Source organism: Falco biarmicus, chromosome 11 (assembly GCF_023638135.1).
Source record: "Falco biarmicus isolate bFalBia1 chromosome 11, bFalBia1.pri, whole genome shotgun sequence".
NCBI lineage: Eukaryota > Metazoa > Chordata > Aves > Falconiformes > Falconidae > Falco > Falco biarmicus.
Window position 1 is genome coordinate 16,186,173 of NC_079298.1, and position 18,350 is coordinate 16,204,522.

Here is an 18,350-nt window from a genome sequence, read left to right on the forward strand (position 1 = left end):
AGAAAATGAAATGAGTTCAAGGCAAGCTGAAACCTGGTTTTTATTAATGGACTTTTATTTAAAACAGTATTTCTCGGTTACTAAAACATTGAGCATTTGTTATATAATACAGCCAAGTTAAAAACTCAACAGAGGGTTTAGATCAATATAGCAAAGTACTATCTTTAGATAGTGAGATCTTCAGAAGCCTGTTAAAGGAAAGGCAAAACCTCTGGGGAAATATTTTTTCTTCTCTCTGTTCATTGCAGATGATATTTGTAAGTCCACTTTACAGACAGAAAAATACAGTCACCTTTATATATGTCAGAGGGTCATACAAGAATTTACTGTCATAGTACTACAATGTTGTGCCTTCCAAATGAAGTACTATACTACATTAAATTATATATGAAACACACTTTCAAGGCTTAAATGGAATTTTCTTGATAGTCTAATAATCAGGTGTTTGTTTGTTGTTTCTTTTTTTAATTTGAAAGATAAAAATACAGACATTACTGTGAAGGATAATACGGATGATTTCTGCCTTCGAGATACATTAAGCATTGCATCAACAGACTCCTTTGTTTCCACAGCTGAGGTAAGACTCTGAAAGATTGCTTCTTTAAAGATTCATTGATCTATTTGAACAGTGAGCAGAAGGATCTCAATTTGTTGCTCGTTATTGTAAGCAAAATATGTTTTTCTTATAGGGAAAAACAAGAATCTTTCCTTGCTTACTTGTAACCAGCTTCCTAGCAGTTCAAGTAGTAATGAAGTTGAGATCAATTTGCTTTTTTTTTGGTGCACTGGAAGAATGTTTCCCCAGCTCCTTCTGAAAAGAAGTTGGTTTTAAAAAATATACCAGATTTTTGTATGTGAATAAGCACAATCAGTTGAGGCTATAGTAGTTCCTTTCACCATGAGCTGCATTTTTCTCTTTTTTTTTTTTTTTTTTTTTTTTTTTTTTCCTATTCCCTTACCGTAATATGAAGAAGGCTTTGTCTTTTTTGGAGAGGAAATTATTAGAAATTGACAGCTATCTATTTTAGTATGTTCCATGCACAATACAATATACCTCATCTAACTTTCCCTAATCTTGGATAAGACCACAAAGAAAATACCTCAAAGACCACCATAAAGAAATAATCTTTGGATAACAGGACACTGGCTGTTAGCTGAAATCTGCTGCAGCTCCCTTGAAGTATTTGGAAGAGTTTTTATACAGAGAAACACTTATTTGAATGAGGAATATCTCCTTTTATATTCTCTCAGGAGCTAAAGTGATCTTGAATAGCACTCTTCTCCAAATTACAGGAAAAGCAATTGGTCTCAATAGATACATTCTGTGTTAGATACCGCTTTCGTATATGTACTATAACTAAGATACTAAACTCAGACAGTTGTAAAAAGAGAGAGAATTGCATACACATTTTTTGCAATTATTGTTTTGACTGTCTGTTGTACGGTTTGTTTTCCTACAACCAGTTCAGTAATTCAAATTAAGTTGCGATGGGTATGCCTAACATTCATTCCTAACAAAGATTATGACTTCAGAGACTGGTTACTCTTCCCTGTAATTTGGACAAGATCACAATTCAAGCTTGTGTCATCTCTTTACAAGCCCTTGAGAGGAGCAGTAAACCATTATAGTCGGTACACTTTTGTAGCTCTCCTCACCCCACCCTGCTCTGCCCTGAACTTTCCTAGTGTTTGTTGCAGGTATGTGAAAATGGGAACAAGCCATTATCCTCATTTGTGTTGCTTGGCTTAAAAAAAAACCACAAACAAACAAAAATAAAAACAACCAAAAAACCAACCAAAACATAGAACACCAAAAAAAGAAAAATGGGATGCATCACCTCAGTGGAATTGGCATCTTATCCTGAAACTAAATTGTCTCAGTATTTGCTAAAGAAATCTTTGAGTCAAAATTGGCAACAGAATTGTCTTTACATATTCTGAAAATATTCTCCACATTTTGATACCTCAAAGCCACTTCTGTCAACTCCTTCTTCCAGAACAAAGTTATGAAGATTTTCTCTTCCTTTCCAGCTGTTCTAGCCTTTGCCAATAGAAAAAGCTCTCTGATCTCCTTTCTCAGATTTTATTGAAGAATCTATAAAAAATCTCAGCTGATAGGAGTACTGAAAACTAACAAAGCCAAAACCAACTTGAGGTTTTGTGTTCAAACGAGAACACTATCAAAATATGAACTACTAATCTTAAACTACAAGGCTGGTTAGCCTCTCTAGTAATAGTTACTGGGGCATCATTGTGTGGTGCAGGTATAATAAAGCTGTAAATTGGTCTTCTTTTATGAATATAGTGCTACCTTGATGTAAAGTTTTGTCAGTCCTCTGGGGGGAGAAATGCTTTGAATTAGTCCTGCAAATAACTATGGCAATGAGGAGTAATAACTACTTCCTAGTATATCTCAGCTATTAGTAGAGAATGGTAATCACTTTGATGTAACTGGATTAGAATCAACATACCAGACTTTTTTATTCTAGACATGGTGATGTCAGGTAGCTGTTTCTTCCTTATCTACTTCTTCCATTTTTTTATTCTTGCACTGGCGAAAAAGTGGAATGCTTTAGGCTCACAGGTCTGACTGAGGCTTTTCCAGCTTTGGATTTGTCTCAGCTAATGGGCAAATAGGCAGTTGTTCTTTCATCCTGTGCTCCATGATCGCAGTTACAATTTTTAACTCTGTATGCTGATAGAAATGTTTAGTAAAGTTTTTGAATCTGGATTTCATATACGTATGTATACTGCTGTGTGATTTTTGCCCTACTGGAGTGATTAATAATTTCACCTTCCAAGTAGCAGTATTTTTTGTGATCATGTCATGCTACACGCTGTACATTGACAGTTATTCATCTTCCTTCTACATTGCATCCTGTCCCAAGGAGCAGAACTAAGTATTTTGTGTGACTGGTTTTAGAGACTAGAAGCTGTTTTCATGTTTCAGTGCTGAAATACAGTCAAGTCAAATTTAGCTCACGGTCCTCAGGAGGCATAACAGCAAAGATACACGGAATCCTAAAACATAGATAGATGTTTCGATGAGAATTGATAGGGATACTGCTTGGGGAGGCAACAGGAATGTTGTGCTGTGTTATATTAGGACAAAACATAGGAAGATGGCTTTCTAGAAAAGAACTGTGCAAAACTGGGACGGCTGGCAGAGTTTAAGTCACATGCCCTTTTGATGAGCTCTACAGGATAGCAGTAGGGTGTGCCAAAACTTCATCTTGGCTATGGCTGATAATCAAGAGGATGCTGAGGATCATGCATTTGATGACTTCTCATACAGAATTGTGCCAGTCTGGACACCTACAACACACAGGTATCTGAATCCTACAGAGATGATTTAGGCAGGCAGTTGCTATCCCCAAGCCCAGACAGACTTCTGTTCTTAAACACACATAGGCTCTCAGAAGCGCTGCAGAAAGGGCGGTAAACACAACCGTTTGCCCTAATTAAGTTGTTGATACTATATAATGTGCTAAATAATGGTATTAGCCATTTGAGACCATCTGCCATCAGCTTGTGTTTATGAGGGTTAGTATCCTTTTCATATTCTTGCTGTCTTACCTACTGTGTGATCAAAATAGCTACCACCTTTGGCAAGAATGCAGCAGTGAATGTGCCAGATAAAGGTCTCCACCCTCTCTTTCCTGGCTTGTTTTTCTTCTTTCCAGTAGAAGCACTTTCCTGCTTTCCTTGACAGTGAGCTTTATTGCTGCCTCTCCCTTGTCAGTGCACGTGCATTTATCATGTCTTATTTTCGTATCTTGGCTAGAACTGAATCTGTAGTTCTATTATCAAATAAACTCTGCTTTCTTTATTAAAATGTTAACTGAATCCAAAGCTTGCGAGATTTTTCAGACTCAGGAATAAACACTTAGCTGCTCTTTTTTTTTTTTTTTTAGCGGTAGTTCCTTTACTAAAGTTGTCATTTTCTCAGTTCAAATGTAGTAAAACAAAACAGTGCGGGAAGGAGCAGGCTTTGATAAGAGGGAAAGAATGCCAGTTTCCATATGCCTGTAATTATTTGCACCAAAACCTTCAAAATGACTGAAACTGAATGAAGAGTGACTGAACTGCTCATATCACCTGTCCAATTTGACATGGATTATTGTCTTACCTCAAAAACAAATGTACAGCAGTCCTGTAGTCTAGCATGCCCGGGGTAGCAAATCATAAGTAGCTTCCTATTCTAAAACTTCAATGAGGTACAGAGGCGCCTCATAATTACAGTTTTAAAACATGTGGAGAGAGAGAGAAGGGAAAATTAATCCCTGAAGTCTTTCATTCTGCTAACAGTAATACTGTTTCTTCTAAGAACCTGTACCTAAAGTGCCACTAACCGCTACCTACTATGTTGGGCAAGCTGAAAAGATTTCATGCTGGCCAGTGAAGTGTGATATCCAGTAATAAAGCTTGTCTATTTATATCATCATCAGAAGCTTTCTACCTCCCAATAAATGTTGCTGCTGTTGTAGGCAACAGAACAGTTCTGTTTCACTTAGAGAAACACTTCCCATTCCTATGTCCTTTCTAACAAATTCCTCAAACTTCACGCTACATTTGTGTTGGGGTTTTTTGTGTTGTTTTTTGTTATTTGTCTTCTGCATCCCAATAGATATAGCCCCAGTTAAAAATATTCTATTGTGGGGAAAAGTTTTCCATGTGGCAATCAAGAGAACAGGAACCAGATTCCTTTTGATCCCCTTCAAGGACAACTGTGGTTGCTTGCTGTATGGTTATGAATAAGAAAACTTAGACCAACAAGTCATTAAATAGGGCTCTGAAGGCTTTAAAAATAATACTAAAAAAATATATCTGGAGTTGATCCTTGTCCTCTAGCAGAAACCTTAGCTATGTATGGTATTTTCATAGTATATTAAATGTTTTCATTTCTAGGTCAGGGACTTAAATAGCTAGTGTGTTCCTATATGCTGACTGCTTATACTATACAGTTTCTAATTCTTAGGAAATACATGTAACATTTGTAACAAATCCCATATATTAGCACTGAACTAATTTTTGTACCATAATGCCTCCATGCAGGTGTTACGTAGGCAAAAGCCTATGTACCAGACACAGCACGTAGCCCAGGATCATTCTGCCCAGCAAGGAGTAGTAATACCACTGATGCACACAATAGAGTGAATTCACATTCTTCATTATACTTAAAATTAAGAAAGTTGCAGCAGTAATTCAGATAAAATCATGTTCTGAATGTGTGCTTTCCTTGTATAAATTATAATACGCGACGTATTTTCTTTAAGTAAGTATAGAAGGAGTTCCTGAAAATACATTAACTCCTTCCTGTTTTCTTCTAGATATTAGGAAGAATGCACCATTTTAATAAAGTACCATCTCAAACGTTTTACTTAGTAATCACCATCACATCTTCCAACTCCCAAAACATGTTTCACACTCATCCTGCAACTACTTATGTTTAAAAATAAAATAAGAAAATGTTTAAAAGATACAGATATCCAGAGAAAGAGATCATCAGCCTTTTTAATATAGGATAAGCTTAGTTTCTCGGGATGTAAGGAATGCTGACTGTGCCAGTAAATGGACCTTTTTATTAGGGGGAGCAAGGAAGAATTCCTAAATGGTCTAGCATGGTTTATTTTTGTTACATTCGTGTAGGTGGTTATTTTGGTAGTCAACAAGGTCTTGATGCACAGCTGAGAATTTTTTCTGTTTATTAAGAAACAGCTTGCGGGTGTCAAATAAGAATACTGACTGTTCTATTAGGCCAAAGCAGTCAGGGAATCCCAGGCTTAAAAACTATTGCAAGTTGCAGAGGTTTGATGCTCTACAACAATGGTTTCAGCATCTCTACTAGCAGGTGCTGCCTTAAAGCTGAACTGCCCAGAGGAAGCTGATGATCATCTGAACAAAACCAATCCATGTTGTAATCTTCAGAGGCTGCTTCGCAGCACTGTGTGGAGAGGCACAAGTTACCACTACAAGCTTTGGAGTGTTGAAGGCACATGCTTATTTCAACAAAACGAAGTTCGGTATTCACTGCACATCATCATAAATGTGCAACAACTACTATCTCTTTCTTGAGCCTTGAACAGGTAGAAGTAGAGCATTACAAGATTAGGTTGCTGCTATAGGGTGATTCATCTTTTCAGCTCTTTGTGTGCATTTTCATATTCTTCCTCATGTAACCCCACATGATACTGATGAAATAGCAGACACCTAGAGGCTGACATGTCAGGTCCATCATCACAAGGCTCTGTGTTACTTGCAGCTACCAGCACTTTCGTTAGCTGTGCATGGAGCACTTTTTCATCCTTAGTGGTGTCTTAAAGAGTTTCAAAATGGCAGTGGCTGTACAAAGAAGTGTTTGCTGTGGAATGGCAAGAAGGGACTCAAGAGGCTTCCGAGAGTCCAGCTTACCTGTAATGGCAAGATGCGGGATGCTGGGGCTTTCTGCGAACTTCTGGTAAATACTGAACCACTGTTGAGGAAAGTTACACAGTGGATAGGGTAAAAAGCAGGTACCTGAGTACATATCATGAATGTATACACCGATTCATATAAAGTAGATATAGTGAGCCATCTCATACAAAACTAACCTTTCTCTCCATCTTTTTCCTCAAAGGTAACAAGTCCTTGGAGACTTTACAACAAAGAGTTAATTTACCTTTTGATGTCAGCTTGAGAAGTTTTTATCTAGAAAATGTTGTATGCTCTGCGTGTTGTTAAACATTGTAATGATTTGCCTATTCTTCTAATAGCTGGACTGTGCTATGTTAGAAACGTGGATGCATGTTCAGAGCATCTTCAACTAATTTTACTTTAAACCAGGATGTTTATATAGGCAAGCTTTCACCTTATTTCATCTCAAAAAGAATGGCCATTACTGAATGTTTGCAAGACCATTTAAAATGTAATACTATATGTTACATACATATATATATGTGTGTTTATATTTACATATAAAATATTTGTATATAGATTTATTTTTAAATACTAGAAAGCATCAAAAGAAAATCCATGATGACTTCAGGACCATTACAGTGCAGCTTCAGAGCTTGTCTGGAAATCACCTTTTCTAGTTAAACTTAGAGGTCATTTTGGTTTCTGGTTTTCGGTTTGTTTTTCCTCCTCTTCTCTTTATGCATGCTAAGAGTAAGAGAAGTCAGCGATAGAGGAATTTGCACCCACTTTCCAAATGTTACTGGTTGGAACAAACTTCAACCTGTAATCAAAATCATCTTCTCAGTAGAAGAATAGTTACCTTTTCCTTCTGTTTAGTAGCCAGTTACTTAACCTCTCTCTTTGTTTGAGCTCAATAATATGCATTACAACAGTAACACAGCTATTTTATTTCATCTGAGCATAAGAGGAAGTGTAAAAGAAAACAAAAAAAGCAGCTGAATATAATCAAGGGGCTAGCCCCACTCCCGGGTATCAGATTCTGTGCTGATCTGTAATCACAAAGGCTATGATGAAGCATCTTCACGTGCGAAAAATGTTACCATCTCAGGCTTGCTGGCAGCGGGTGGAGATTACCTGCGTCGAACTGAAAATCACACAAGTGACACTTCAGTCACTGTCAGGCAGTTTGCCTAAATATCTGAAGAAGATGATTTGCCTGAAGTTCATGAGAGAAAACTAATATAATCCCTTTTACCACAGAAGTTGTAACCTCTAAGAGAAGGACAGCTGTTTATAAAGTGCACGTATGTTCACAACCTATTTCTTCTCATGCTTTGCAAATTAAATGAAGTATATAGAATGTTTTATGGCTTCAGTAATAGCTTAATCGAGACAGAAAAAAATTAGTATATTACTTGCGTTCTGTTTTGGTCTTTATTTCAGAAAATATGTTTGTTTTTTCCCCAGTTACTATTTTCTTAACCCTAATGTAGAAAAACAAATTCTGGAGTAAAGATTTTTCACTTTTTCGTGTTTATACCTGTTCTAACTATAGCAGTATATATATGTGTGTGTGTATATATATTTACCCAAACAATGAAATCTAAAATTCAACATGATAATTTTACGAAAGGTATTGTATGTATTGCTTACAGTAAAAGAATAGTGGTTTGAGTGATTGAAAACGTCAGTGTAAGTTCCTACAAATCCATATCATCTAACAACACGCGATGCTTGTCAGAACACCAGCTCTGTACTGACGTCTCTATAACTTACTCGTGTACTTACCTGTTTTGGTCCATGTAAACATATATCAGCACGTGCTTATATTCTTACCTTCATCAGGCAAGGCTACTTGGCCAAACTTGTTGCTGTGGTTGGCTCAACTACAGTCTGTGGAGAAGACCCACTGGAAGCACACGGACTATCCTTATGCACTTACCTGTATCTCCTCAGTCAGGGGGAAAACTTTTCAGCATATATTTGTTTGAAAATATTAATGAAAGTTTAAAATAAAAGTTATATTTTAATCTGGTTTTTTTTAAAAATCTTTCTAAAATCCAGGGTAACTATTTTTATATAGTTCGATTACTGTGAGAATTATTTTTAAAGATGTTTCTAGGCTCCGTTTTTATAGCCTAGAAGCACATGTTTGTTTCCCCCATGCAGGATATAAAAAAAAAAAAAGAAAAAAAATTAAAAAATAATTAATTTTCTGGTTATTAGCTACACTGAAAGATGTGTAAGCCTCTGATTTTTATTTTTTTAATTTTATTGGATCATTAATAATATTATGTATTGTTTGTAGTAGAAATTGTAGCTAGCTATTGTCTTGTGGATTGCATGTGATACCCTGTAAACAGAAGTTCTCCGTATTATTTATGTGCTTTGATTTCTTAATCTGTTTTGGGCTTTTCTTGCTCTAAAACTGTCCCTGAGTTCACATTAATTTATATGATAACCACAGAATTAAAAGTGCTGATAATTAAAACCTTTTGGGGGAGCCTGTAGTAAAATGCTGGATGGTCATGCTTCATACGATTTGCTTTGGTGACTAGCAGACACATTTACCATCAAAACAAAAACAAGGGTGGGAGGACGCTGCTATTTCCAGCTTCCTAAAGATTTGCTTGATGCAAGCATTCTGTACTTTGTGTCCTGACAATGACTTTTTTTAAACAGCTTTGAGACCCATTAGAATTAACTAGGCAAATTAAAACCAAGATGCCGCCATTTTATTAATTAAACTTCTGAAACTTGAAACCTGAAACTGTAGCTTTCTGATTTTAAAAGTTACACAGTAACAGTCTTGCTAATAATGTGGTGTTTCTCTTCTGTTTATGAGTTGAGTGGTGCCCCTTTTTTTTTTAAGCAGATGCAGGAAAGGATACATCTTTCAGTAAAATGTCAGGAAAACATCTAATTTGTTTTATCTTTACAAAAATTATGTTAGCAAGCTCTTTATTGAACTTCAAAAAAATCTTTTTTTTCAGCTTACAGAGCACAGAGAGATTCGTAATACGTATGGCCTAGGTTCCCTTTGCCATTGCCCACTGTATGAAGAAGCTATGCACTTAGCAGAGGAAGGCAAAATTTATTCACGAGTGTTAAGGTATTGATTTATGTCTACTTAATTATTTCCAAGAAAAGCAAGAATTAAAGTTAAATGTTCTATATAGAACTAATCTTTTAGAAGTTACTTGTACTAAGTATTTTTTCTAGGAATTAGACTTAGTGAATTTTCTTGTGCTTCTTTTTTAATGGTCTTTGAAAACTTTTCTATTTTATATAGGACTGAAATGTTTGAATGTCTAGGAGACAGTGACTTCCTTGCTAAGCTTCATTGTATTCGACAAGCTTTTCAGGTACATAGTAGTGATTTGTCTGTCTGTCTTGTTAAGCCTAAAGTACCTGGCTTTGAAACTTTCAATGTACTACCTGTGCAAGTGTATTTCTAACATACTCTGTAATTAAATATGTTCTTGTTGCTTTTACATGTCTATAATTTTAAAATGGGATGTGTTTGCAGAGGAGTCCCAATTCTGTGATTAGCTTTGGAACCTTTACACCAAAGGCTTAGTAGGAACTTGCCTACTGTAGCAGTGGTTATAATTATACTAAATTTGATAGAAATGTTTAGGGTCACTTAATATAACCTGTAAATGACTATGTCTGTTTTCTGAAACCTTTTCTAGATAGTTCTTTCAGAAACAGCAAACAGAATATTTCTTGCTGAAAGTGGAAGAAAAATTTTGTCTGCTATAATTGCGAGAGCACGAAAGGTAAAAGCCTTTTTTAACTAATGTTTTATTTTTAATGTAACTTCTACCAGAATTCTCTTTCCAATGTAAATAAATCATCTCTTTTATTAAGTTTGCTTGATACTCATTGCTTTTACTTTACAGAATCCAAAGAAATTTGAAGATGTCTTTGATGAAATGATATATTTTTTGGAACAAACAGATCACTGGGATAATACTGAAATGGAACTTGCTGCTAGAGGAGTGAGTCTGAATTTCTGAAAAGTGCTTTTATGCAAACTATAGCATCTAAAAATAAATTTTTACAGTTCTGAATTGTGGGAAAGGCAACTTTTTTTTGTTTACATTGCTGATTTAGGGAAATGGCATCCACCACTGCAGTTTAGTACCAGAAAGTGCATCATATTTTTTTAACTTCTCCTTTACTGACAAAGTATCTTTAATAATAGTTAAAACCATTTATAAATCCACATGTTAATACAGAGTTAGAATATGGTGTGTGTTGAATTCCACTGCTGAAAGAGCAACTAGGTTACTTAGATCATGTTCTGATTTAATATAGGTGAAACACCTGAATTTTTATGATGTCGTTCTGGACTTCATATTAGTGGATTCATTTGAAGATTTAGAAAACCCACCAATATCCATACAGAATGTAGTAAATAACCGCTGGCTAAATTCCTCTTTTAAAGAAACTGTAAGTATTTATGTATATATTGGATAATCATTATTCTGTACTATGTTACAATAAGTAGATGGTATGATCAATACAGCATTGGTGTGAGCATTCTGATATAAAATTTCTGTATATGTCAAAACTGTTCTTCCAGCAATCTGTGCTTTATGTACTTAAAGCACAATTTAAAAATCAGAATAAATCCCAACAAGTGCAGTATAAAGACTGTGTATATTGTCTTGATAATAGCATTAATTTTGAAGCAAAGAAACTATACCATCCTTCACTGTAGTATCCAATTCAGCTTCCAATGTAACTGAATATGTACCTGAAATATTCCTAAGAAAAAATAAGCATGTTTTATTATCAGGTTTTTCATAATAACAGTTTAAAAGCTACAAGTCTGGGCCCAAAATATATAGAATGATTGAATGTATTGGAGAAAATACTGTAACTTATACTGGAAAAATGAAGGGTTTTTTGAGGAAGTAGAATTCTAGAAGGGAAGATTCTGTTAGCCACATCGTACATACTAGATACAGGGTTTTGCTCGTACACCAGAGGTTTAGCAATAAGGCACAAAGTTGCAAGCAAACACAAGTAAATTAATACAATACAGGCATTCAGATACTGATAATATTTCATGCTTTTTTGTATGTGTCTCTTTATTTGTCAAATGAGATCTCATCTCTGTTATAGACATAGCGGCTACTGCCAGGGTCAGCTGGTAGAGGTCCTACTGTCACTTCATCCATTTATATCTATAAACTGCCATTTTTCCTTTTATTTTTGCCACAATTTAAATATTCCTTCTACAGGAAAAAAAGGTAACATGCATATATTTATTTTTGTAGTTATGTGATAACACTGTGTTTTGCAAGCAGTAAATTATCTTGCAGTACTGAAGGAGGGGTCAGATGAGGATACTTACAAGCTATGAAAAGAAAAAGCCTAATACTGATATCAGTATATTGTATTTCACGGGTCCATATTTGGACAAAACTCCTTAGCTGAATCTAAAGCTATTGCAAGAATGTTTTTGCTAAAATGAAAAAGGACATCTCAATGTGTTCACATGCTATTTAATACCCAAAATAGTTACTTATGTCTGAGCACACACTTTGGTATACAAGAGACCTGGTCCTCAGTTAAACCCAGGGAACGTTGCTAACTGTTGAAACTGTAAAATCAGTCAAGGATGCGAAATGACATTTGAATCAAACTGAAGAAAATGTTACAAAGATCTGAAAACAACAAATATGAACTATGTATAAAATTAGTTACTTGTATCAGATTTTATAGTTTTACATAGAGTGTTATCACAAGATTGAAACTGAAAAAATACAAATCCCCAAAACATAGAAATACAGTATTTTTCAGATCACTTCTTTTGAGATGAAATATAATTTCTCCTACAGTGAAGTTACACAGGATTTGGGGCTTTTTTTTTTTTTACATGTAGGCTGTTGCTTCAAGCTGTTGGTCAGTACTGAAGCAGAAAAGACAGCAAATGAAGGTAAGTTGCCTTCCAAATTATGTGGACCAAAGTTACTGATGGGTTCCTAAGAATTAGAAGTTCTGTAACTGTGGCAAATAAGTTACAAAGAGACTCTTAATCCTGTAGACATGTTAGTTAGACAAGAGGCTGCCAACTGCGGAAGTGTAGCTCATAGGGCCATAATACCAGGTTTTTTAGCAAAATGTGTTAGCTGAAAGATTTTCAACCTAGTGACGTCCAGTTAAAAGTGGTGACTAATTTCTCTGACTTATGGCCAGCGGTTTTTTCCATTCAAAACTGTGCAGTTTGCTTACTTTTTTGCAAGTTTCAGCTATACGTAGTGTATAGGGACTCAAACAGGAATAACTGAATGAAGTAATCTGATCTGTCATACGAGAGTCAAAATAGATTGTTCATGATCTTTCTGGACTTATGCCTATTAATCTTAAAATATTTAAAATGCAAAGTACCGCTGAAGTAAAAACCTTTTCTAAAAAAATCATTACGCTTGTTTGGTACAGTTGAGCTGTGACTTAAAGAAGTTCAAGTTACCACAGCCCTGCAGTAGTAGGTGTTTCAGACTTTTCTAAAGATTTCATTTTATATAATAGAGATTTATACTAAATTTCTTGTGTAATATTTGTCTACGTTTTTTACATCACTAGGTGCCTGATGGATTTTTTGCACATTTCTATGCTATATGTGAACATATCAGCCCTGTTTTGGCATGGGGCTTTTTAGGCCCCAGAAATTCCCATTATGACCTATGCTGCTTCTTCAAGGTTTGCAACTTTTTTTTAATTACCACTTACCTTATTTAAAAAAAAAAAAAAAATCTTCCATGTTAACAGAAATGAGGGTTTTATTTATAAACATACACTTCCTAAGATTTAGACTAGCAGTAAGAAACCATGAAAATAAATGTTTTCATATTAAAAATGTTAAGCCTAGAACTGTTTTACAAAGTCTATTTTAGTGCACTTCTATCTTAGCACCAAAAGAATACATAAATGGATGTTTTTAGGAAATGTGTAAAAGGAATAGCTAGCATTGCATACCTTTTTTTCTTCTTGTAAGTGAATACAAATTTTTCCTTTTTTTCCCCCACTAGGATCAAGTGCTTTTCTTCCTCAAAGACATTTTTGATTTTGAAAAGGTGAGATACTCAACTATTGAGAGTTTGGCTGAAGATCTTATGCAATTATTAATCAGACACATTGAACTTTTAATGGCCTATCTTGGAGCAGATTCACTAAGACATGTCAGTGCTTGCGTAAGTGGCCACGGGCATGTCATGACCAGTGGGCTCTTAGAAGCAAAAGTACAGTAAGCTTAAAATCCATGACAAATAAAATGGAGTGCACTTTGACATACTCCTTCCCACCTTTCTCTTTAATGCCGAAGCTATCATCGCTGTTACCAAGCAAGCATCTGAAAATGTATTATATTGCTAAGTATGGAAAAGGACTCAGGGAGGTTAAATGTACATCTATGAAAAGAACAGGTGAGCGTATTATTGTATATACCTAAATTAAATTTGCAGCTCAGTTGTCACTGTATTTATACTTAATGTATCCCAAAGCTTTTTTCTGTAACATTTGGGTAAAGTTTATTTATGCAATACTGTACTTTTGCACAGATAATTTGTAAGTGAAGCTGATGGAGTTGTTTCCTTTAAAGGCTTATAGTACAAAATGTTCATTACGGAGTCTCCAAATCATTGTGTGTCTAGATCTAGAAGGTGTTTTGACTGGGGTATATGCAGTCTCTGATTCATGTGACACACATGCAGTAAAGTAATCGCACTCACAAAATGAACTTGTTGCCACTGCCCTGAAATTACAGTTGCGTGGGTGTAAGCAGTCATTTTGTACTACAGTGTAATAGAGCGATGGAGGAAATGCAGCCACCATTTGGGCAGGAATGACTTGCAGTATGCAGTTTTTACTTTATTTTGTTTTAAAACATCTAAACATCGTGAAGGTGTTTGAGAGCACTTATTTATATTCAAAAAGCTATGGTAGCTTCACCAATTAATTTAAAACTTTTATTATTTTTTTTAAACTGTTACTACTTTATATGGTGGTAGTAGATATACTAATACCATTCTCAGTTCATATGTAGCATTTGAAAATATATTTTTAAATAAGGGTGTATGATGGGATTTGTCGATCATGAAACAGAATCAAAAGCTGTGTTTTATAATGAAAAGCATTTCAGTCTTCCTCCCTTCCTTGTAGGAAGTTAGGTGTCTATTTAAGAGGAAATCTAAGCAATTGTGGCCATGTATGTGCAATTGAAAACTGTGGCTCAGGGTATGGCACCCGGAACTTTAGGTAGGAGCGCACAGCACAGTAAGAAGGCATAAGGGAACTTGCAGTAATGTCTTTTCCTGTGATAGAGGTAATAGATAATGGTGATCTGTAATCTTTGAATTTCTGTAAACTGAAACAATGTTTCATAGTTAGCTTAGGCTCTTAAACTACTCATATATGCTTTGCCACATAAAGCCAGCCCACAGGAATCCTGGGTCAAGTAATACAGGATAAGTAATTACAGAGTAATTCTAATTATTCAGGTACTTGAGAAGCATGTTGTTAAAATCTGGCATATTGAAATAAACTTTGATTAGAAACATTCCAACCTTTGCTGCAAACGCAACCCAAAATAACGATATTTGAAAAGGAAGGCCTGTGTAATTCCGTAGACTTTACTGAAGCTGACATTTTGCTCCTTTGTTGTACTCATCTGATAAATACGAAAATGATGAAAATGTGTCATGTGACTTGTGTGAAATGCCAACTGATTATAGTTTATTTAAAAAAAATAAAAAAAGTATACTTCTATGTGTAATAAAACAGAAATTCCAAACGCTGCTGTTGGTCTATTTCCACCATTCATGTTGCTGAACTTGGCACCGTGCTCCATGCTATATTTTTTTTTTTTTCTCTGTAAAGTATGTCTTCAATACTGGAATGTGAAGTTTTTTTCACCCATCTGACTTAGCTTAAACATACTCATCTGCTCAAAAGTATCTGTATTTTGGCAGCTTTTTGCAAGTCTATGAATGAAATTATATGGTACAGTAAGGTGTCTCGTTGGGTTCAGAATCAATAGGAATAGCTGGAAATAGAGGTAACAGAGTAAATGGCACATTCCACAGCGAATGTACTACCCGGAGGGTGCAATGTGTCAAAAGAAACTGCTGTGGTTTGTCTGGTCTCATAAAATGATGTGAAGAAAATTGTACCTTAACATTGATCACAGAAAATAAGAAATGCACTTTTTCACAGAAGTAGATGGTTATTTAAGTGAGCAATTTTCATATTATTTATAAAAAGCTCTTGAAGAAAGTGCAACAGCATTTACACATGAGATTATAATGTTTCTGGATCATTTAAAAGTCAGTCTTCTGTTGAAACTGAAAGGGTGTGTTTTTTTAAACAGAAGAATGAAAAAGGTCTAATGAAACACTGAAATATTTAGAAAATGGGTAAGAACCTGATAATACCAGTCTTAAACAAATGTATCTCTTTAAAACAGGAGCACTCATGGAGCTCTCGAAAGCCCATAGAGACAGGCAGGAAACTGAACTGATGTATTTCTCATCCGAAACAAGAATTACAGTATCTGGCTGCTGTAAGATACCACTAAAAACCATTTGATTCAGAAACAGTTAAGAAGGAAGAAAGAAATAGAGAGGGAAAGGGAGGGGAAAAGAGAGAGGAAGAGGGAAAAGTGCAGGTAGGTGTGGGTAGGCTTTTGATCTCCTCTGGGTCTTTCTGGAACCTTTCCTAAAAAGCATTCATATATTCTGTCCTTCCTAACTCTAGAGGCACAGCTACGAATTTGAATAGGAGATAGCTGTCTCCCTTTAACACGGAACTGGAATCAGTTCTCTTATAACTGAAGTTTTATACACATCAGCTAGAAGGTGGGTAACCAGCCAGATGGCTTAAGAATCTCAAAAGTCCACCACCTTTACACAAGTGCCAGAGCTGCACCAAAGCAGTGACAGGATAATGCAATTCTGCTTTAGTGAATTCATAATGAAAACCAGAATTTAGTTTATAACCTCTAAATTTTCAAGTAGTTTTGAATGCCACTTACCATGCTAATAAGAACAAGCTGAATTTAAAAGCCATCTTCTTCTGCCGTAACTGTACTAAGATCAGAAATGTTGAATGTGTAGGGATTACATGAGAATCAAATATTTATATCATTTGTAATTTAGTTGTAATAATATTCTCACTTTTAATGTGTTCTAAATGATTATTATACTTCACTTTTGTAGTCTCTGGTTTATATCAAACTAAATGTGTCAAATCAAGTGTCAGAGTAAGTGTAATTGTGAACTTTCTGTTGCCTAAATGAACTGCAGCTGTGTATATTAAATAAAATACTTCAGTGAAACAACTGTTGCTCGTATAACTCTATCTAAAACTCGCATTTGCTTAATTCTTGAAATCTAATGCAACATTAGCATTAGCAATTAATATAGCAGGAGTTTTGATACCAGTTAGTCACCTTGAAATCGGCATTTGCTCCCTGAAATCCAGCGAAAAACAACTCTTACAAAATTTATTATATACATTTAAAAAAAGGCATGGGAACAGCTTTAGAGCTGTCCAATTTAAACAGATTTTGTCAACCTCATTAACTTTGCCTCCGTTGAATGGTTCACAGCATCAATAAGTTTTCAACACATAGGCCAGTGATCCACCAAAAAGCCAAATATTGGTGTTTCTAGTCTTGGAAGTCTAAAAGTGATTCAGCCAGACACCTGGATAAATGCAGAACCCCCCAAGCTAAGGGTGGCTGGCGTGGCTTGCGGTCATGATGCGGGCACATGCAAGTGGTATGACGCAGGCAGTGCTCGGTGAGCTGGCGAGATCCCCGCCTGTGGCACTAACCAGAGCGATTCCATTGCATTCATCTCTCTATGCCAAGCTGTTGTCTCTTTTCTCGGTTTTAGGAGATGAGTTTTTTCAGGATTATTTCCAAACCAAACTGCTATAGTGAGCTGCAGTCATGGAACGGGACTTTCTTTGTGGAGTAATGTAAATAATGAAATGGAGAACATGGCATCTAATCCTCACTGCTGCAGAAGTAAGGATGATGTGCCCGAGTTTGTTTGGTGTGTTCGCCTGCTGAAAACTGGTTTCTTACTAAGAGTCGCAAGCCCTCCCTTATCTGACATCTCACGCCTTTGCTTCAGAAGTACGAGTGCAGCTATTTTGAGGGTGGCACTGGGGGAAGGTTCCTGCGCTGCTCTTCAAAAGACAGACACGTTTTGTGCTTTAGGTTCCACGGCTGTCGTACAGATTTGCAAAGCCTGAGGTCGGCTGGAAGTTTGGCTCCAGCGTGGCAGGCATGCTACAGGTGAGATGGGCAGAGGCCGGCTGTGTGCCAGAGCCCCTGCAGCGGAAGGTGCGGGAAAGAATCCCGCTTTAGGCAGGAACGGGAATGTGTGCAGGTGTAATAAAAACATGTTTCAGCCCCCGCTTTGCGAGGTTCCCAGGGAAAGGCGCTGCGTGCACCGAGCGCGCCCCGTCCCGCAGGTCTGGCGCTACCCGCATTCCTCCCCGCTCCTCAGCGAGCTGTCACAGCGCTATAATTAGCTGACTGCTCCGCACGTGCCATCGAGCGCCCCGGGACCGGGACGCTGCCGGTATAAAGCTCCCCGCGGCCAGGGCGCACCGGGGGCAGCTCCGACGGGTGAGTACGGGGCCGGTGGGCCTGGGGCCGCGGCCTCACGGCGGGCAGCCCGCAGCGGCGGGGGTGCGGGGCCCCGGCCCGCCGCCCGCACGGCCCCGGCCCGCCGCCCGCCCGCTCCCTGCGGCAGGGCCGGCGCGGCCGGCAGCCCGCTAGCCGGGGGGCGGCCGCCCTTCCCGGGTTATTTATAACTCCGCGGTGCCTCCAGCCCAAAATAAGCCGAGCGGCTGCCCGCGGGGGGGCCGGCGGCGCGGTCGGGCTGCGCCCCCCGCCGCGGCGAGGGGCCGGGCATGGCACGGCTGTG

At 37.1% G+C, this 18,350-nt stretch overlaps 1 protein-coding gene across 2 annotated transcripts in view; it reads left to right on the forward strand.

The window, feature by feature from the left end:
• MIGA1 (mitoguardin 1) overlaps positions 1–16,747 on the forward strand; it is a 40,828-nt gene extending 24,081 nt beyond the window's left edge. The window contains exons 8-17 of one of the 2 annotated variants that reach the window (XM_056355900.1): positions 477–577; positions 9,390–9,508; positions 9,689–9,761; positions 10,092–10,178; positions 10,302–10,400; positions 10,720–10,854; positions 12,296–12,349; positions 12,997–13,113; positions 13,443–13,604; positions 14,572–16,747. In XM_056355900.1, the coding sequence (XP_056211875.1) occupies positions 477–577; positions 9,390–9,508; positions 9,689–9,761; positions 10,092–10,178; positions 10,302–10,400; positions 10,720–10,854; positions 12,296–12,349; positions 12,997–13,113; positions 13,443–13,604; positions 14,572–14,631 (1,007 nt within the window). In that variant the 3' untranslated portion in view covers positions 14,632–16,747. Of the gene's footprint in view, positions 1–476; positions 578–9,389; positions 9,509–9,688; positions 9,762–10,091; positions 10,179–10,301; positions 10,401–10,719; positions 10,855–12,295; positions 12,350–12,996; positions 13,114–13,442 lie in introns of both variants that reach the window. The other variant, XM_056355899.1, reaches the window with a different exon arrangement.
• The last annotated feature ends 1,603 nt before the right edge of the window (positions 16,748–18,350 follow it).